General features: G+C 43.6%; 1 protein-coding gene and 1 long non-coding RNA gene across 5 annotated transcripts in view; both read left to right on the plus strand.

Annotated features, from left to right (window-relative positions):
• The first annotated feature begins 839 nt into the window (after positions 1 to 839).
• LOC123026846 lies at positions 840 to 5,896 on the plus strand. Its single transcript, XR_006415397.1, has 2 exons — positions 840 to 1,627; positions 2,468 to 5,896. It is a non-coding gene; the product is annotated as an uncharacterized LOC123026846 (long non-coding RNA).
• Positions 5,897 to 8,533: 2,637 nt separating this feature from the next.
• Positions 8,534 to 21,896, plus strand: part of LOC123026858 (prominin-1-A-like) — a 38,585-nt gene continuing 25,222 nt past the window's right edge. The window contains exons 1-4 of one of the 4 annotated variants that reach the window (XM_044436971.1): positions 8,534 to 8,631; positions 10,894 to 11,195; positions 19,680 to 19,741; positions 21,409 to 21,614. In XM_044436971.1, coding sequence (XP_044292906.1) covers positions 11,066 to 11,195; positions 19,680 to 19,741; positions 21,409 to 21,614 — 398 coding nt within the window. In that variant the 5' untranslated portion in view covers positions 8,534 to 8,631; positions 10,894 to 11,065. Of the gene's footprint in view, positions 8,632 to 9,523; positions 9,567 to 9,950; positions 10,006 to 10,777; positions 11,196 to 19,679; positions 19,742 to 21,408; positions 21,615 to 21,896 lie in introns of those variants that run through there. The other 3 variants (XM_044436961.1, XM_044436978.1, XM_044436952.1) reach the window with 3 other exon arrangements.

The following is a 21,896-nucleotide window of genomic DNA, read 5'->3' on the forward strand; positions in this document are numbered from 1 at the left end:
TAAAGAAAGCAGAGCCAATGGGTACAAGGCAGGTTTATTTGCATGCCGATACATGCTAGTCCAGCCTTTCCCAACCGAGTGTTTTCCAGATGCTCTGAACAACAACTCCCATCAGCCCCAGCCAATCTGGGCAGTGGATGGGAATTCTGGAAGTCAGCATCCAAAATATGTAGAGGTCAACAGGTTGGAGAAGACTCTGCTAGTCAGGGGGAACAACTTCCTTTACCAAGGAAAATGGCATAGAACCTAATGCTAAAACAGATGAACAAGACTGGGGTTTGCAACCTGTGGCTCCGGAGCCGCACGTGGCTCTTGAACCCCTCTGCTGCAGCTCCGTCGCTCAAAACATGCACCGGCACAGCCACTGATCTGCTCGAGGCTCCACTCAGGAACGCTGTGCTTGGGACCTGTCACAATTCGCAGCACTTGACTGTTTATCTGCTAATCAGTCACTAAACACACCTTTATCTCCTGCACTAAACACACCTATATCTCCGGCACAGCCGCCGATCTGTGGACCTGCACTGATTTACTGGGTTCCCCCCTGGTAGGCCAACCATGGATAAATCGAAGAAAAGTTTCTGAAGAAAACCAAACGTTGAATGGTACGTGGGTAGATTCATTTGCTTTTACTGCTGACGAACTAATGGGGTTTGCTGTTTAATGCATGCAGCCCTTTAGCACTGACTTTGACTCTGCAGGAAGCTGTTCTCCTATTCAAAATATATGAAAGGAGTCCTAATTTATAATGTAAGATTAAAAATAACAATTTTTAGTGACTGAACAGGAGCTGCAGCTAAAGCATAATGAAGATATACATAGCATTAAGGTAAAAAATGATATATGCAGTGTTACCTTCATTTTAGATGTCAAAAGGGTTTTGCGGCTCCTGCTGTTTTCTTTTGTGTGGGAAACGGGTCCAAATGGCTCTTTGAGTGTTCAAGGTTGCCGACCCCTGAACTAGACAAACTGTTGAAAAAAGCTTGGAAAAGATTTTATGCAACCAGAATATAAGTGTAGTTTCCTTGAGGAAAAAAATGTTTGGAATATATTCCAACACAACAAATCATTGCATTATTTATTTATTTTGTTGGTGCAAAGAGCACTACCCAAAGCAATATAAAACAAAAACATCCCTGCGTGAAGTGACCTGCAGTCTAAATTCCAGCCAAAGGGGCTACAGCACAGGGAAGAGAGAAAAGGCACAGAAATTATGGAAGTTGTGACAATTATAATACTTAATTCCCACTACTGCTTACTGTCTAACCTCAAATTAGTGCTTCAAATACTGGGCTACCCCCTTTCTATGATGAAAGAAACATGCAGGCCAACTTAAAGCAAAAGCAAGCAAGCACGGAAATTGAACTTTTAACATGGATGCTGGGAAAAGTGTGCCCATTGTGGCTCTTGTATCACCCCTGTTCCATTACCCTCTGCTCCTCAGTTCACAAGCTACTCCTTAAACGAGAATGGAAGCTTCAGAAGGAGAGCTGTTGCATGTTGTAGAGCTTGACAAACCCTGCCAGTCTCTTTGTCAGCTCAAATGGGCCCATTGGAAATGGCCTCTGCTGTTTCACTGCTGTTACGGAACACTCCCTCTGTACCATCTGGACAACCAGCCTGAGAGGTGAGCGTTCACACTGTATATTAGAAATCTGGATCTATTTGGGCCCCTTTCCTTGGATGGCGCTCCCTCAGTGACTAGTAAAAGAAGAGTTCCCGAGCAGACCAGGGTGAGGGTGTGGCCCTTTTTAATGGCTGCTGTGTGTTGTTTGTTTTGTGTGCACATCAGTAGGCTGGTATCCTTAAGCAAATAAGTGCTTTCTCACGTCAGCACACGTCTTTGCCTCTTTTGTCAACTGTGGCCTGAATGCCTGGTCTTTACAGAGCTCAGTTCCAACTTCGGTTTTTACATTTTTCTGGAGTTTAAAATAATAGTTACAGGTTTCACTTTTTGTATCTGATGTGTGAAGAAATACACTAGAGTTGTTTTGCTGTTTTAAAACCACTCTTTAGCAGAATTCCTTTTAAGGGAAATTAAATGGGTAGTTGTCAATTACTATACCTCTAACAGGACACTCCTACATGTTGCCCCCCCATCCTTTTTTTGGGGGGGGGGGAGTCAGTGTGGAGTAGTGGTTAAGAGTGTGGGATTGGGACTCAGGAGATCTGTGTTAGTGACTTTGGGCTAGTCACAGACTTTCATTCCAACCCACCTCATTGGGTGGTTGGGATAAAATTGAGAGGAGGAGGAGGAGGAGAATTATTTATTATGGTTTTTATACCACCCAATAGCCAAGAATTATATAAGCCACCTTGAGTTCCTTGGAAGAGAAAAGGCAAGATATATAAACTTAAAGCCACGTCAGTTTTGGAGCTTTTCTCCTTGATGTAACCTGCCTAGAATGAAAAATGGAATGTTAACTCTCTCCAAAGAGGCCATCAATTATTTCTTCCTTTCCGTCAGCCACCTGCCTCCTGCTCCCACCACTTCTTCAGGTTCCTGCTTGTCATCCAACTACTATCTACAGTATCTATAGGTGTCTTCAAATCCACAAGCAAGAGCACCTGAGAATGAAGATGTTAGAAACTGCACACAAGGGGCAGAGAGAGCCTCAGAAGGAAGTGCAAGGTGCTCAGCACCTGGGTACCCTTCCCATCCCACATGCTGGAAACCATTTCTTGTTCTCTCATTTCCTCCAATGGGTCTCTATCAATTGGACAATGCTTTGGAAAACATTCAGGAGAAACTAATCCTCAATACCTTCTAAGTTCTGATATAATTGAAGTCGTTACACCTTGGACTCATACATCAGCTAGTGGATCAAAGACCATCGGGAGGCTGCACTCTGCATCCCAGGAGGATCCTGTCAAGAGAGGATATTGACCAGGCCCATTCATCACCCAGAGAACAAGCTGCTGTGGAGAGCTTGGTTTGCCCGAACCCCTACCAGAATGAACACCTATAAGAACGAAATCTAGTGTCTGAGCTTTCCATTTTTCTTTTTCCTTCCCAAACCTTTTCCCTCTTTTGGATGGCATGTTTGAGGGCTGGGACAGGCTTACTGTTAAGCCTTTTTCAGCTGAAAATTTAAAGACCCTTCAAATGATAAATTCCAAAGTCCACATTAGTGTAATACTTGTTTTGGTCCAAAGATCACTCTGTAAAACATGCAAGGTTTTAAGAGCTCCAGACTTCATTAGGAAAGATGTTACAAAAAGCTGGTTTGGGAGGGAGGTGAAATGGGAAAAAGAAAATAAACCCAAACATCTGATTTGGTAAAGTCACAGTGTCTTCTATCCAGATCCAATGAAAAACCATCCTGTCAGGATTTTCCTCCTCATTTCCCACCCTGCCTTTCAAACATGTTTTATGTAACACCATTTCTGGTGAAGATGGCAGAAGATCTCAAGTGCTTGGACATTTTTGTGAGCTTTTGGTTGGCCTAATAAAGGTACTGTGCTAAGATGGATTTGGAATTTGTCTTACTGTCAATATGTTTATCTTTGTTCCTCTTTTTTGTATGTAACTAAATAAACACATGTGGCTTTTTCTGTCCTACCCTTGCATGATAAATGCTGACTGTTTCAGAAACCAGGTCTTTTCTCATTTGGAGTGGTTTATCTAGCAAACTAAGCCAGTTTCAACATCTGTATTTTTTCGACAGCAAAGAACAAACTTCATGGAAGCAAGCAACCCTGAAATCTTACTCCAGCAATCTTTGTTGAATCCCAATGTTTGGGCTTTATTCCCTTTTGTTCTTGCAAAACAGTTACCTTCCTGAGTCACGAGTTGTTTGTTAAGGAGTGCCCTTTGGAAGGATGAACCAGGAACTCAGATTCCCAGGTGGCTGGTTCAGTTTACCCCAAGGCAGCCTAGGTCAGTTTTGCAAAGAAATCCCTGTTAAAAAATCCTCATGGCCTAGGCTTCACAGAGTGACAGCTTTAGCAGTTGCTGGTACAAGCTCCACAGAAAGTGTTTGCTTCTGGAGCAGGAACGGTGTGAGGAATGGAGAACCTGATAGACCAAGTGAAAAAAGAAAGCCCATTTCTAACTGTGGATATTTCAATAATAGATATGTGAGGTTCTGTTTTACTTAGAGAATGGATTTCACTAATCTCTTCACAATTGGAACATAGTTTTTAATAAGGACTCATAGCTTCAACTTACCTCCATACTTCAGACTTCCCTGGGCATAATAGATAGCTTTAATGTCAAAAGCTGCCACTGCCAAGATTTATTTGGAATTTCTGACTTGCATTTCTAGTTGGAGCAAACCTATCCACCTCTTGCTACTAACCAGAAAGCCAGTGTGGTGCAGTGGTTATGAGCGCAGGATTGGGACTCAGGCAATATGCGTTCGAGTCGCTGATCGGTAGTGGAGTGAGCTGGGTGACTTTGGGCCAGCCACAAACTCTCAGCCCAACCTACCTCACAGGGTTGTTGGGGTTAAGATTGAGAGCAGGAGGAGAATGATGTAAGCCATGTTGAGTTCTTTGGAAGATAAAAGGCAGGATATACAGTATATCTAATTTTTAAAAATAGACTCAAAAGCACATCACCATGCGCCTTAGCCACTCTCCTGCAACTCCTACTACAGAGGAGATACTATTATTACTTGCTAGTTAGGAACTGCTTCAGGACAAATTTCAGAGGGAAGAGGCTTCTGTTTAGTACAAACATGTCCTTTGTTGCTTTGAAAACTAACTTACGTTGTGAGCCGCCCGAGGCTTCGGCGAATGGGGCGGCATAGAAATGTTTTAATAAATAAATAACATACTGAGAGAAAATGCTCATAAGCAAAAGCTCAGTAATGGTGTGCTCCTATGCAGGCAGGACTTTTTCTGTTTAAACAATTCCCAGCATTCCCCAGCCAGCCAGACTGACTGGGGAATGCTGGGAGTTGTAAGATTTTTTTCTGTCTACATATGCATAGGATTAGACTCTTAATCACGTACTTGAATATGTTTCTGTAAAACCCAGAGAAATGCCCAGTTATTTGCAGGCAAACGCTAGCCATACCTCTAAATACATGCCTACAGAATTGCATTCTTAACTTTCTGCTCAGGAAGCAGGCAAATAGCATTGATCAGAAGAGATCAAAATATTAGTGATCAAGTTTGGAATACAGATCTAAGAAATTAACAGAAATTCTCACTGGTAACAAATATGAAACATATTACCTAACAATATGATATACTATTTCTTAATCATGATAAAGTGAATAAATAACAGACAATTGTGGCACTAATCCAATAGGCCAACTGTAATGGTGAAAAAGTACTGTTAACTACTACTTCCAGTGTTTTGCTTTTATACTTCTCTGCTCTTTTTCACCAATGGCTTTCCATAGTGCCTGCATCTCTGAGTTTGCTGTCAGCCATTCTGTTTCCGTTTACAAATGAATTATAGGATATGCTGATCCCCCTGCACTTTATTGAGATAGTCCCTGTCTTTCTACCTGCTACATTTCCCTCTCGGTCTTGTCATTCCCCCCCTCCCACCCGCTCTTGTTGTCAACTGTAATGGAATCTTCAGGTTCCCCTAATGTAGCTCAGCCTTCTCCACCAGAGATGTTGGTTGTGGAAGCAAATCACAATTCAGATAAGGTAAACTTCTATACTTAGCAGCAGACATTTTAATGACATTAAAAGGCATGCTTTAACATATTTACTAGGCAGAATTAGGCACTTCTAGGACATTACTGAAAACAAAAACTAATTTCTATTCCAGGCTGTGTATGTTTACAGTTCCCTTTCCCAAATGTTTTTGACCATGATGGGAGAAGATACAATGTGTCTGTAAGTGACATCAGAGGACTGATCACTTGATATTTTAATTGTTGAATTATATTAAATCATGTTTGTTATATTAATAAAATAATTCTATATTTAAGTGTATGCACAAGTAATTTCCTAAAACCATTTTGGCTTAGGATATTAAACTACAAAGCCCTACCCAAGTGGGACCACAATAGCTGATGGAAGGTTTCTCCCAAGCTAAATCTACCAAGATACTACAATCTACATCCAAGGTCTTTCTCCAAATGGGAGAGGAAGTTTGGAGGATGACAAGGAGAGATAGGGTCTTCCTAGTGACATCTTTCTGACTTTAGAATGATCTCTCCACTTTGGTTTGTTGGTGCCAACACTGTCATCTTTTCAGTGCCAGTTTAAGGTTCTCCTCTACTTCTAGGTGTTTGATGGTATATGATAGGATATATCAGCTGTTTAGGCAGGTCTGTTCTTTGTTTTCTGTTTTTTTAGCTAGCTTTACCTAGTAGTTGGAAGGGAATACATTCATAGCTTCATAAGTTTATGTTCCTCCAGTGTAGATTTCCATTGCTGATCAGCTAAATGTTATATTCTCCAAGAAAAACAATGTAGCTGTGAATATCTTTAAAGATAATGTCCAACATGCTCATTCCTATCATGCATTTCTAATTGTTAGACCTATCAAAAAGTCAGAAAATGGAATCTTCCCAGAGATTCCCATCCATGGAATCTCTTTCTTTTCAGCCATCCAAATCATTCCTTTTACTGACCTTGAAGACAGAACTGTACCATATGACTCAAAGGAACAGAGACACATATTTTAGATTCAAAACTTTATTCATGCAATCCACAAATGTCCTGTGGGTAAATATTTCCCTATCTTCTTATACATAGTAGCACTAACAGAAAAATGTTATTTCACCTACCATCCTGGTGCCACTCTTACAGGGTCATCAAACCTGGTAGAGGGAATACTTACGATCAGTGGACAGCATTCCTGGCTACACTACTACAGAAACATACCAAAGTTCTTCGTTCTAAGTATAGACTGGCAACGTGGGGATACTAGCACCTTTTAGCCTCTAAGACGGCCACATTTAACCTAGTTTTCCTTGGTCGACTGAAGTAACACATATTTCATGCCAGCAAGATGTAGCTTTGTGTGCTAGCAACATCACAGTAATGGATCCTCTACCTTATCTTGCAGTTTCTCCTCCCCATTGAAAAAGAGCATCTGGCTTAATTTATCTCTCTCAAAGCTAGTGTCTCCTGATGTTTTGGATGTCAGTTTCCATTAGTCCCAGCCAGCATGACCAATGCTCAGGAATGTTGGGAGTTGTAGTTAAAAATATCCAGAGGCCACCAGGTAGGACAAGGCTGGACTGGATTCAAGGTGGGCTGAGCTAGGCTTGGCCTACCTAGTTATTTTAAAGGGCTTAACTAACTTAGTTATTAATATTCTTAGTTAACTACTTAGTTATTAATGTTCAGACATTAACTTGTTCCGGGTTAACAGAAAATACAGAAATCTTTAGGAAAAACATTTCTATATACATAAAAACAAAAGATTACTGCTATATAAATACCATTAAAAAGATTATTGCAGGCTCCAGTAGACCTCATTTTTTTGAGGGGGGTCTACCTTTTAGCCTAGGTGCTTAACTCTGATTCAAACTCCTGTGAGGGGTTTGAATTTCACTCTTGCACTATTGCTATCTGTCCCAGGCGGGTAGGGTCTTATCCAGCTGCCTAATGCAACAATTGTCCTAACTCAACCTTAGTTTATGTTTCTGAAAGATTCAGTGTTATATAAACTCACTGTGTAAAAGAGGAATGTTTTACTATAAATCAGCACAGGCAGAGAAAATTCCCTTAACATGATCCTAACACAGTCCGTATTTTTTTTTATTTTTCTCTCATGGACTGTCAGACATAAAGCATTATGCCATTTTGAATGAGGACACTTAAAATCCAGGATGCTTTTACTCAAACATCTTCTCACTGGCATAAAGCAAGAGTGGGGAAAGCTAGACCTCCATTTGAACTTCAACTTCCAGAAGCCCTTGCCAGAAAGGCCGATGGTCAGGAATGCTGGAAGTCCAGGCCAGCCCTACCATCAAGCAAAGGGAGAGGGCTCCTCAGCCAGCATATGCTGGGATGTAGTAGCAAGGAGTTGGAGGAGGGAGCTGAGTGCCAAGTGGTCTGCCCTAAGACCCCTAACCCAACCTGCTGCCTGCAGATGCAGTGGAAGATGCTGTTCCATTGTCCGTTTAAAAAACAGCCCAGTTAGCGTTTAGATTTGGAATGAGAACCTCTGGTAGCCAAATGTATTGGGCTGGCCCTATTGAGTGAATATCCCTGCGGACCTACTTTTTGCCCATTGCTATCATGAAAATAGACAGGCCCTCATGTTCAGGAATGAATCAGAGATTCATTCGTTCTCTCTGTCTAAACAAGCATAGGACTTAATGGCTCAAGTAGCATTTCTGGTGTTTTGAAGGTAGGGCCTTTGCCCCCCACCCCACCCCACTCCCCTGCCTTTTACCTTTGCCTCCACCATCACTGCAACTAAGCCCTGAAACCTCCAAAACTGAATTTGGCCCTCAGGCTGAAACCACTCACTGGTTTAAGCGAGGTGGGGCTTCCTTTCCCAGCTGCCCTCATGAGAAATATTTAAGAACAGTCTTATCCTGAGGGGAGGAGAAAACAGGCGCACTTTTGGCGAGTTGCCCAACACCTGGCTCCCCCGTGTTCCGCGGAGGACGTGGGTTCTCTCTTCTCCAGCTGCTGCCTCGGGGTTCCTGAGGCGGCCACTTGCCCCGAGGCGATGAGGGAGAGGAAGAAGGAGCCCGCCAGGTAACCCGGGGGACGACATGCAAAACGCAGGCGAGAGCACGTACGCGGCCAGCTTAGTTAACTGGTTACTAACACGGGAAACACCTAATGCCCACCGTGGGAGTTTGAACCGGAGCAGCGTTTTATATGGTACGTTGCCATGGGTACTTTTAAATGCGGAAATGCCGCTCAAGTGAATGAAAGAATGAATGAATCGTGACGAACGGAAAGTGCGTGCTTTGGTGTGGAGGGGAGTGTGTGTGTGGAAAGGATACCTTTGGAGCTCTACTAGTAAAAAGACACTTTCTCCAGCGTACAACACCCGGCTGGGAAGCGCACATTAACCGAGCGAGTGACGCCTCGTTGCAAACATTAGCTCCAGCTGGAGAGCTAAGAGGCAGCGACGGCTGTCGGCGAGGCACTGGGAATGCACGCGAGGGGGGTCGGGCTGACCCTGCAGGGCTCCCCTCCTCGTTGCAGAAAAGAAGTGGCCATGCTGCACAGTCCCGCTTTCACTTCTGAAACTTCGCTCTCCGTCCGTCCCACACTTTCCCAGGAAAAATCCCAAGCAATGAAAGCCAGAGGAGAGCTTAGTCGAGCCCCTATTTTAAAAAAGCGAGGAAAAGAAGAACTGTGATTCGGCCCGCGGGAGGCTTCGCAGGAGCAAAAGATCACACGTGTTGGTGGTCCTCGCTTGCCCACGGGCTGGGTGGGGGCCTAGCCGGGAACCTTCGCTTTTTGGAGGGCCAAGAGAGGAGCCAGGGAAAAGCAGGGCGGGGAGAGGCTGGGGCTGGATGGGAAAGGAGGTGAGACGACTCCTGCGGGGCCAGCCCCTTTGCTTCGCGTCGAGGAAATCCGCTATGGGACTCCGCGCCCGACGGAGCGCCCTCGCTCGCCGCCGCCGCCGCCTCCCGCACAGACGGCGCCCCCCAGTGTCCGCGAGGCGGCAGCACCAGGTGAGCGCGCCCCCCTTCCTCCCCGGGCATTGAGGGGGATAGGAAAGTGTGCAAGCCCCCCCCCAAAAAAAAAAAAAAAAAAAAAAGATCTCCACCCCTCCTCAGTTTTCCGGCAGCGAGAAAGTGAGGTCGAGGGGAGGAGAGCTGAACGCCGGGACTGCCGCTCCCGTCGGGCGCCCGCGGAGGGGATGGAAGTTTAGACTCCCCGGGCTGTTCTCTCAAGGGCGGCGGAGGACCTGGAGCCGCAGTCCGCAGCGGGGCGCGGGCGCGGGCGCGGCGCGGCGCGGCCCTGCTTGACCTGCCGACTGGTTCCCTCCCCTAGTGGGCCAGGGAGCAGCGCCCACGTTTAACTCTGGCAGAGCAGCCTTTCGCCGCCTCCTTTGTGCCGCCTCGCTTGCCGCGCTGTTTGGTGTAGCCGGGGCCATGCGTGCGCCAGCAGGTGAGAACTCTCGGCTGCGGGGAGTAACTTCTCGAGAGTATTCTTGCATCGTGTTAGATATTTAAGGACAGAGAGATCTGAAGGGGTCGATAGGTTGGATCCAGAACTAGAGCATTCTATAGAGCATTGAAATCAGTGCGGATTAAGGTAATAATAAATGCCACTGATTTCAATCGGTCTGTTCTCAGTAGAACCGAATCTGGATCCAACCCATAATCTCAGAAGAGATTAGTAACTCAGCAGCTGCAAAGTAGGCATGTCAATGGTTTAAGGATCCCACCAGATTTTGGGATTTAAGGCGCAAGGTGTAAAAATGGTTTTGTTATGTTCTCAGCTATAAAGCTTACCCTAAATAATAAGGCCATGAACATGTTTGAAACTACCATGTGTGTCTACGTCTGCTGGGGAGAAAGGCAGTGCTCCATCTTATTTCACATTTGCAGTTCTGCTCTTTCACTCCTTTCGCCCCAGTCCAGAGATAACAGTATTTTCTGCCCATTGACTGTTTGATGCTGTTAAGAATATACTGAGGTTGGTAGAGGAGAAGGTGGCAGCGCCCCACTGAAAGGAGTTGCAGAGGGGCCCCTGCGCCTCGAGCTTTTCTGCAAGCCCGTTTAGGTACTTGTTTCTAAAAGATTACAAGGTGGTATGATGCGGCTAATATTGGTGTGGTGGTTGTGCTTGTGATGTTTATTAAGGGCCTTTTGCGTTCCCTTCCATAACCTGAGCCCTGGAGGGTGTGTGTCTGTGCATCTGGACTGCACTCTCCACCCCATCTCTACTCAGACAAGGAAGCAGGTGCTGTTTGATAGTTTTTCTATTTGGTCTTTTCCTGGTTGGGTGCTGGGCTAGACCTGCTCACTCACAGTTCTGCTTTATTTGTTTCAGGTAGACAGCCAAGTTCACTGGACTGGTGGTGCAAGTGGAGGGTGAATAGGAATCATTGCAAAGGACTGCTGCCCTTCCACGGCAGTGAGAGAAAGGGATTCCTATGAAGGAGAACTCCTGAATCTCCTTGCAGTCTTCACTTGGAACCTGTGGTGTCCACTTGCATGCTAGGATGTCTCCGAAAAACTTCACACAGCCAGACTATCACCCTCTGCCCTCTGTCCCAAGTGATGGCCTGCAGGGCTTATTCAATATGGTACACTCTTTCCTGGACCTGGTGCAGCCCAATGAATTCCCAGCGGGTAAGTAGTGTAGAAAGGCAGGACAGTTTTGCCAGTTTACTTGTCATCAGTGTATTGTGGTACAGAATACAACAGGGTTAAATAGTAGTGAAGCATTGTCTTATTTTCTCCATAGGCTGTAATTAATTCACAAGTCATTTTAAGGCAACTGTCCTGGGGCAAATGCTGTGGACAACACTCTCAACCTTCTGTGTTCCCAAGCGGAGGTTGAGATCCTCACTGGGACAGCATGTGAACAGTGAAACACTTTTGAGTGCTGTGGAAGAATGCAGTGACTTCCTGTCTCAATAAAGGAGCACTGGAGATAGATTCAGGATCTTACTCTGCTGGGATGTTGTGCCTGAGTGGTTATCGGTTTTATTTTTAATCCAAGGGTTGAACATAGGAAAAAAACTGGGGGTGGGGGATGTTTCATTTGCCTGTACGTTCTGTGAACCCAACAGATGGGTCCCAGCCACTATTTTTCTGTTCCATTTGATGCATTTATTTTGCAATATTTCCTTCCTCAAATGCTGAAAAGTATGAGTCAATCTTTAAGAAATTTCATATTCACTGAAAAAGAACACACACAATATAATCCTGTTTGTTCTTGTTCTAAATTAAGCTCAACAGAATTTATTCTCAAAGAAGTGTACATAGGATCCAAATTTTGATTTGTCTTTCCCACTTTATCCTACTTCCTTGTTTCTCTCTTTCTCTTTCTCTTTTTGTTTTGTTTTATTTTTTTTGCAACCCCATTTTTCAAATTTTACACTTTGGCTATGAACTCTGGAAAAGGTCTTGTTTATTTACTCATTTTTTTATTTAAAACTTTTCTGTACCGTCCCATACTTAAGACGTCTCAGGGCGGTTTACAGTTTTAATATTAAAGTGATTGTTCTAAGGTGACTTGTGGCTTAATGCTACTCTTTTTTAAATTGAGAAATGAATGTATGATATAGTCAATCTGTACACTTTTTAATAGTGTTGAAAGCTGAACACAACTCTGCATATTAATTTTAAAAAGACTAGCAGAGCAGACAAATGTACGCAGTTTTTGCAGTGAACCCTTTGTGGAAGTGTTCTGACTGCATTTGACACAGTTGCATAGTTTTCATTCCCACTGAATTCAGAGATAACTTGTTTTTCTGCCTTGAAGCAGAAACCAGACTGGCTCTTGTGCCAGTCACCAAGCCCCTTTCCTTGGAGCAGAGTTTTGTATGATGCTGATTGGCTGGCCCTAGTGGCAGTCACCCTTACTCAGAACAGCTGTTTTTAAGGGTGAAAAGCCACCTTAAAAAGAAAAAATCAAGCACTGAACAAACGTTTAATCAGGCAAGTGTGCAGGTTCTTGGAAAAGGAAACAAAAAGAGAATTGTCTGCCTGATCATGGAAACAGGGAGGTTCAATACATAGCTTGATCTTAGTTAGGGGGAAAAAGCAGAGGAAAACAGAAGTTGCCGTAGAGCAAAAATAGACCACCTCCACTTCTCTTCCCAGGATTGGTTCTTGGCAGCCAAACTGGAGTCCCACAAGTAAATTTCAGTTTGATCATGAAAATAAGAACATAAGAAAAGCCATGCTGGATCAGAGCAAGGTTCCCTACATGTGTACACACGATGGCAAACCAGCCGCCCACAGGATCCCCCAAGCAGGATGGGTACAGGATCCCCCCCCCCCGCCCAAGCTCCTCAGCAGCTGGTGCGTGCAGGCATGCCAGCCCCGCTGAAGGAGGTCGCACTAGCAAGGCTACTAGTCCTTGATAGCCTCCTCCTCCTCCCTCGTGAATCTGCCCAATCCCTTTTTAAAGCCATCCAGATTGGTGGCCATCACTGCTTCCCACAGCAGCAAATTCTATAGTTCCGCTATAAGTTCTGCGAAGAAGTACTTCCTCTTGTCTGTCCTAAATCTTCCCTTAATCAGCTTCATGGAATGAACCCAGGTTTGGATGTTTTGGGAGAGGGAGAAAAATGACCTCCTCTCCATTTTGTCTACTCAGTGCATTATTTTAAACACCTCTGTCATGTTTCCCCTTAACTTTTCTTTCTAAGCTAAGCACCCAGTTGCTGCAGCTCTTCCTCACAGGGGAGATGCTCCAGGCCCCCAGTCATTTTCATTGCCTTTCTCTGCCCTTTTTCCAAATCAATAATGTCCTTCTTTAGGCGAGACAACCAGAACTGGGCACAGTATTCTAAGTGTGGTTGTACCAAGAATTTGTATAAGAAGAGTAAGATCTTTGCAATTCTATTTTCTGTTCCATTCCTAATTGTGCCTGTCATGGAGTTTGCCATTTTCTCACAATGGCTATACACTGGGCTGATATTTTCATTGTGCTATCTATTACTACCCCAACTACTAACTGCTCAGCCGTTACTAGTTCCAGTCCCACACTGAAGGAACTCTGGTGGGAGGCCTCAAAGGTGCAAAACAGTGAGATTATCAGAGATTTTTCCAGGTATTTTGGTGCTAGAGGCAGAAAATAGAAATGTTCTCTCATCACCAAAGGCGCTATACTCACTCCTTCTTATGAAATAGTATACTACCTTAACATTTGCCAGCTGAGGGCTAGATGTTACTAAATATGACAGTGACAGCATGTTTCTTTAATGATGTGTCTCTTCAGTTCATGTATGAAGTGGAGAACAAGAGGTTTTATTTTAACATTAGAAAGTGCATGTGGGTTGGTGAAACCTCAGGCATTTCTGCCTTACCTGTTATGGTTGATTGCCCAAATTTGTTTTCTCCATCTGGCTCAGACAGCCAAAGGAAATGCAAAGTGAGTGCAAAGTGCCTAAGGCAACTGATCACAGGGAGGCAAGTTGAAGGAGGAGGCATGTGCCTAAAATACTTTCTGCATTACCCTCTAACTCAAAACTACCAAGGCGATAGAATAAAAGTTTAGTAAGGCCACTACTGAAGGTCCTACCTTAAGAAGACCTAAAGTAGACCGGAAAAGGTCCTAGAGCTTCCAGCATTTCCCAGCCAGCCATGTTGACTGGGAAATGCTAGGAGGTGTAGGATCTATTTCTTTCCAAATATGCATAGGATTGCACCTTAAGCCAAGTAAACTTTAAAACTATCGAAAGCACGTATGGCAGGTGCGCAGCAAACCTCTCTGGCAAGAGAGAACTACAAATGTAGTGCTGCAGCTGCAGAGGCTGTTTTCACCCATAGCCACCTGCCTAACCTCAGTTGGCAGAGTAAGAACTGCATGTTGGGCTTTAAAAGAAAGCATGAGTGCTTTGAATTGTGCTCTGAAATGGACTGGAAGCCAGCAGAGCTTTTTAAGTATGGGCAAAATGCTTCCTCAATGTCTGGTTCCAGCCAGCAGCTTAAAGGCTTTGAGCGCTCACACCTTTCCAAGGCAGCCTCATCTGTTCTGCATTGCGCAGTAGCCTACCTTGAAGCAGGGGCGATGGCAACCAGGTTTTCTGTATCCAGGGGGGCCCTGCTAACTCAGATCACTTCATCTTCCTGTTTCTTTGTACCTTAAAATAACATTTCTCCTGCTGCTTTATAGAGTAGACGCGTGATTAAAGAAATGTGGTTATAGCCGTCTCATCTGGTTTGGCCTGAGGTGGATTGCTTTATCCTGTATAAACAGTGAGGCAGTCTCTGATCTTGGATGAAATTCATCTTGTGATCTTCCTGGTAATTGTCGTGCATGCTGACTGATATTCAGTTTCTGACCTTCCTAAAAGTTGAAGTCTCTTTGTGCATTAAAAACTACTTCTAGACAGCTTCCCATAAAATTTATTTATTTATTTATTTATACATATGTATATGTATTTATAGGCCACCTATGACTGCCAAGGCCTTCCTAGGCAGTTTACAATACATTAAATATGACCTCACCTTGGTGTCTTCCAACATGGTGGCCCTGGACACTAATGTGCCCCTGCAGATACCTCTTGTGGCACTTGTCTGGTTCTTTGCCCCTTTTGATTTCTAGTTTATTAAGACTGTTTTTATTTTTTACTGGCCTGTTATTTGGGACCTAAATAGTGGTTTTCCATTTTAGCACTCTGACCTCACCTGTGCCAAAACCATACTTTTCTTTTAGTCACACCTTTCTGTCTTCTGGGAAATGAGAAATTTGTGATCAGCCATACTTCTTCTCTAGGTAGCCATTTTCCAAGAGTACCCACAATACTCTCAAAATTCTAGATGTCCCACAAACTCAAAAAGGGAACTAGTCACCAATTTAATGGAATTGAGTAAAGGGGAGTGGGACCTAGAGCCTTTTGCCATTTAAATGGTTGAATGTGGAAGTATGAAATTGCTACTTTTAAGTTCCAATGTAAGAGCAATCTTACTGGATCAGTTCAGCGGTCCTGCTTGATCTAATATTCTGCTTTCAAGAGCTGTGCCTTTACATTCCCTTCAGCTGTTTTCTGTATGGTCCATCATAGGCACTTGATGCTGCAGCAGCTATCATTTAACACTTTGTGGCAACACTAAAAGTATCTGGAGAACTACAAAGATGGTAGAGTGCATTTGACAAGACAAATAGCACTCCAGAATCCCTCCAACCCAAGAGGTGTTAGAGTGCATTTGGAATTCTATTCCAATCCTTTGGAAGGCAATGAGGTTTAACGTGTTGTCATGGAGGCCAGAGGAAGATTAGAAGATTGCTTTGCAATACATTGATTCAATTTGGCAGGGGCTGTATGCATTACAGAAAGTTTGAGTACTGCTATTTCTGTACTCAAAAAATACAAAAAATTTGAGTACCGCTATTTCTGTACTCAAAAATAGCGGTACTCAAAACTGTACTTTACAAGACAGCTTTCCCAGCTTCAGCCAATCATTAACTTTTTAAAATATCCATGCAGGCATGATCCTAGTTACAGAGCACAAAAGTGTATTGGGAGGGAAGAAAATAAAACTAAGAGAGAGCAAAGTGGAGATGAAGCTGATGTTGGTGCAGGAAGATGGATCCCTTGGGACAGAGGAAGAAGACATGCGGTCAACAAGAACTTCCAGCATCTCCCTTCAGCATAATAAACTTGTTCAAAGCTTGGTTTAAAGCTAAACCAAGATATGTTTACTCTGGGCTTTCATATGAGTCAGGGTACACACATTCTGGTTTTTCAGGTTCTCTTGCACTCTCTGTATGCATGTGCACATGTGTGTGTGTATTTGCTTTTGCGATTTCTCTTTCCCTAAAATGGGGACTAAAATTGGCTGGAGTTCATCTGTTCTGAAATTGGAAAGCCCTAATTACATCTTCCTGTCAAAGAGTGTGCCCGAACCCAGAACTGTGCCTCTGTGCTTTATTATTATATTAATATAAATATTTTGTATGAAATGAACCACAACCTTTCTGTGCTGCTCTGCTTTCAAAGCCTTTTAGCATATATCTTTCTCTCCCAAAACTCCTCTTTAGTTTATTTAAGTCTTTAGAATGTTGTTGCCAGAACAGGTCTCTATATTTAAGTTGAGGTCTTATTGGTACTGAATAGAATGGCACTGTTAATCTCCCACATATTTTGTTCATATTGGAATTTCCTCTTTCCTGTAACGTCACTCTCTTGACTCACATTTAGTTCATATTTTGGTGAGGCACAGATCGTTGTGTAATGCCAGGACCCAACTAGTTTCTCCTCTTTTTAAATTTGAACTTTGAAGGTTTGTTTTCTCCCGTGCCCCCACCTCACCCAGTGTACAATATTGCATGTTTCTTGTACTAAATGTGGTTCCATGAATTACAACCCAGTGTTTCAGTTTCTGGCTCTCAGGAATATGCCTTCAGACAGTCCTGTCTCAGAATCTTTCTATGATATTGATACAAATATATTGTATGAAATGAATGACAGCCTGCCTTTCTATGCTACTGTCCTTAAAATTTATTTCTGGCACTCCTTAAACTCTTCTCCAGTTTGATTATTATCATTTAATGAGAAACACTGTATATCTCACCATATTTTGGAAAACTCTGACCTTGTGACCTATATGACTTGCTAAGTCCGCTTTCCAGGTGCTCTTGATGGGTGAATTCAAGGCCCAGTTCTTCCTTCTGCTAGTTCTTTAGCTTTAAACCAGACTTGAACTGGCTAGCTCTTCAAAATAGAGGTCATTTCTCTGGTAGCTCTTCAAGTAGCAGACTATTCTCTGTAAAATAGGGCATGTGACAGACTGTGTGAGGCTTTAATCTGAGCTATGGAACTACTGTCAGGTAAGCAGGTAGATTGGCTAGGGTTCTCTTAGTACAAAGAAACAGTCGTCTTGGTACACCCCCCCCCCCGCATAACCCCAACCCCCACCCAGTTGCACCAAAACTGGAAGCCATGCATCACAGTGGCCCAGGTTTGGCTCTCTGGTATCACCTGGTTCTTCACATTTGGGGTTGTTTTGCAAGTAGCCCAACTTGTTTGCAGTTTCTGCCTCTAAGTGGCATTGGTGGTAAGTAAGACACAGGGTACACGTGCCTGATCCATGGAGTTCCTAGTTTGCGCAGCTTGGCATCAGCTGACACTTCCACACATTTTCATTCTTCGCTCTGCCTTATTGTGGACTAGCATCATACTTGCAAACGCTTAGAATCTAAGCATGAGTTTCAGGCGAGGAAATTTTTTTCTGTCATGGAATCAAGGCCACAGAGATTTCCTAGACCCTGATGTCAGAGCTGAAGTGGCTGTAACAACAGGGGAGAATTGTCAAGACCCTTCTTGTTTCTTTACCGGTTTTCCCCTCCTTTCCTCCCCCAGAAAGGTGGCTGTGCTAGCACCAGTGTAGTGTCCTGACTTTGCTTAGTGGGATGGATGAGGTATGAAATACCGTGCCAGTTCCTCATTTAGGGTCAGTTCCATAAATGCGCTGGAATGTGTTGTCCACACACAGCTTTCCTTTTCCTACCCTCAGCTGAAGCATTTGGTGCGGTGACCCCCACTGTACACTGATGACTGCTTCCAGCAGCAAGACCTTTGTTTTCAGGAACTGATATTGTAAACTAGCCTTGCAAAGAAGACCACAGGTGTTAGTGCCCTGTGCAAGTCATATATGCAGACCAGGAGCCTTTCTCTCTCTTTTTCTTTTTAAAAGAACCTGCTCCTTTCAATGTATAAAAAATTCCTTCCTTGTTTGCTTGGATGCTGTCATTAGTTGCTACACGAGAATAAGCAAACGGCTATTCACAAGCTGGTTATAAGCTTGGGCAATGGTATCACTACATCATTTGTTTGTTTGTTTCCTCGCATTTCACCTTTCTACTAAAATTGGTTCTCAAGATCAAAAGGGAAGGCAGAAGCAGGAAGTGTGTTAAGAGGAAGGGAAAGCTGAAATACTTTCAGCAAACAGAAAAGCTGCTCATGTAAATAGAGGGAGCCTAGTTTGAAACCATGTAAATATCACCCAATTGTGATGAGAGGCACGGCTTGCCACTTACAGAACCGTTTCCTGTCACCCTTCCACTCACCCCATGAGTACTGATCTTTGGTTGCTACATTTCAAGAAGGGGGTCCTCTTGAAATGGTGGTCGTGGTGGCAGTGGCTTCCCTGTTGTACATAATTTTAGAAAAGAAAGATAGAGCAGCTCTAATCCCCCAGTTATGTCTTCCTTAAAAAAAAACCTGTAGAAGTTCTTAATCTAGTATTATATGAGTTGGTTGCTGCTATTCAGAGAAGAAAGCTGGACAAGTGCAGATACGCTGTTCTCTCTGCAAAATAGTTCAAATTGCACTATGAAGCTGAAGGATGCAACACAGCCTCCCGCTTCTGCCCAACAATGCCAAGCATCTCATCTTCTTGCTTAGATTTGATGCATGTATAAACTTCTGCCTGAGGTTCTTGTGGCCATTCCTGGTTGCCATAAGATATACAGTACTGTTCAGTGTGACTCCACTAGATTATCTATCTTCTACACACTTCGTAACAGAGGCATCTTTTTCTTCAGATCTATTGAAGCTTAGGAGGGGCCATGAAATTGCAATTTCTGTCTGAAGTATACAACATGGCTCCCCTTAGTGGCAAAGGGGGACATTGCTTGTCCTGAGCTGTCAAGCTTTGTTTTCAGCAGTGGGGTGTTTCTTGGTGTCATGTCCATTGTTTTCATCCTGAGCACACTAGCAAAAGGAAGAAAGAAATGTCATGTGCGTGCAGCCATTCCTATGAGTTATAGCAGGCTAACTTTGGAGAAGGGCAGGGTCCCATCTTGGTTATTGTTATTGCACTACCTTTCTGTCCTGCCCATACCCAAAGCTTTTTGGGCTGTTCACAACATTTAAGTCACCCATCCAGATTTCAACAAGGCCTGACCCTGTTTAGCTTCCAAGTGTAGGCAGATCGGGAACTTCAGGCCATATGGAAGCTATATAATGGAGGCTTATATAGCTGTATGGAAGCTATAGAATATGGAAGCGTTCATCATATATGGAAGATATGAAGGGCAAGAACTTCCAAAGAGAGGACTGTTCTGGATTGCATATGAATATCCAACCAAGTAAGTTGGTGGTGCTTTAGCTCTTCCCTCTGATCCACTACTAAGCTCTCTGTACTTTTTCCCAGATTTTCTGACTCGTCTAATCAAGCATGAGGTTAACATCAATTCATCACAGGGATATAAAGAGGTGAGTTTCTCAGCAGTTGTTCTTTGAACTCAGGCTAGTGGGTGACATAGGAGACTCAGTGGGCTAAGATAAAGCCACAGCAAATACAAATGGAGCAAGCACCTGAATGTCAGGGAGAAGGTGAATTCCCATCCAGAAGGAAAAGGTAGTAACTGCTGGAGTAAATATATAAATAGTACAGATATAAATAGATTTTCATTTGCTCACTCTTAGCTAAAGAATTTCAATAGAGCCTGTAGATTCTAGTAAATTTACAGAGATGTGTGATGGCTTCTGCTTTCAGGACAGTTTTACTTGTGATCAGGTGAGATTTAAAATGCTAAATGTTTGGGAAAAAAGAAAAAGATGGGAAGCAGCGTTGAAAAGGTAAACTCACTGGAACACCTGGGGCCACAGCAGGAAGGGTAGTTTAAGTGGAGGATCATGGAGATCTCTGTGTGCTGCCACATGGTAATTAGATGGAGGACTGAAGGGAAGTGGAGAGGCCCAGACCTGATTGTACTGGTGGCGGCGGCTGGGTCTGAGAGCCAGGCACTCAAGGCCACATCATTCACAGGAATTAACTGCTGCGGTGGTGACATGTGGCTTTGGATGCACCATACATGGAGGAGAGCTTTTCAGGCCTTATGCAAGTTGTTGTCTGTGTAGCGCAAATCCATCCACTCATACATTAAATGCAATAGATGCCTTTCTCCAAAATCCCTCAAGGTATCTTACAGCAGGGGTTAAAACATACAAAGATTTAAAACAATTAAAATGTCTAAAAACCCCTCATCACAGATTAGTAAGCTACATCATGCTGTCAAATACTCAAGATTACAGGAAAGTCAAATGTATGTGGGCAAATACATCCGGTTGCCATTGCTGAAGTTTTTATATAATTATCCTAACAGTGGTAGCAATTTGTTCTAAAATATATAGGATTATATAGTATATAAGTATCCATTGTAATAGAGTCACTCAAATTCCATGTAAGAGGACCGTTACAATTTATTTTCATTTATTTTTGAAAAGGTGACAAAGGCATCAGGTAGACCTAACTGTGGAGAGCATCCCACAAACAGGAATTACACCATCCCACCACCCCAGAAATCCCTGTCTCCTTGTTGCTATCATCCAAACTTTCCTCAGAGGAGGCATTTGGAGGGGGACCTCAGTTGTTGATCATAGTGTATGCGAAGATTCTGCCAGATTTTATGATCCTGAGCCATATAAAACTTTAACAGGTCAAAAGCAGCATTTTGACTTGGGCTTGAACGTATTTAAGCAGTAAATGCAACTGGGCTGGGCCGAGGCTGAGGTTCTATGCTCCGACTTCCTGGTTCCCAGAAATCATATGCACATACTGATGAGGTGCTAGGAGACAGTTTGATGTATCATGTAAATGCCCATGTAGAGGCTGTTATGCCCTGGCACATGCCAAGGGCAACCCTCTTTTTTGCCAGATTACCACTCTTAAATAACAAATCTGATGTGCAGCAGATATTCAGGAAAACACTATAGTAAATCTGGATCATTTTTGAAACTGAGGTGTGGAGTGTGCCCATTCTAGGACCTTCTGTTGAGGCCTCTATCCATCCCCTTGCATTTTGAGGGCAGACAGGTATTGCCAACATCTGTGAATTGCCCCTGCTCTCTCTCCTCCATCCACTTACTTCCGTTTCTAGGTCCTCACATATGAAACCGGCTACCTAGTTTGCCTTGTCATCGGCCTTCTCTTCATCATCCTTATGCCACTGGTGGGCTTCTGCTTCTGTTGCTGTCGCTGCTGTGGACATTGCGGGGGTTTCATGTACCAGAAGCAGACAAAGAACATGGACTGCAAGAGGAAGACATTGTTTGCATCTTTACTTGGGGTTACTATGATACTTTCGTAAGTTTTCATTGATTTCCATTGTTGGTTAGAAAACTATCCTGCCAAGGCCTTCAAGGCCTCATACTCGACCTTCTTCCTCTCCATTTTATTTTCACAACCACCCTGTGAGGTAGGAGAGGCTAAGAGTCAAGGGCTGGCCCAAATCACTCAGTGACATTAATGGTTGGTTGGGAACTGGATTCTGTCTCTCCTCCGTCTCAGTCCAGCACTCCAGCCACTGTAGCACCCTGATTCTTTCCTTCTTGTTGAATGTTTTAGCAGAGAGTTGATTACAAACTG

The sequence above is a fragment of the Varanus komodoensis genome, unplaced genomic scaffold (genome assembly GCF_004798865.1).
Source record: "Varanus komodoensis strain SLA01 unplaced genomic scaffold, ASM479886v1 scaffold1, whole genome shotgun sequence".
NCBI lineage: Eukaryota > Metazoa > Chordata > Lepidosauria > Squamata > Varanidae > Varanus > Varanus komodoensis.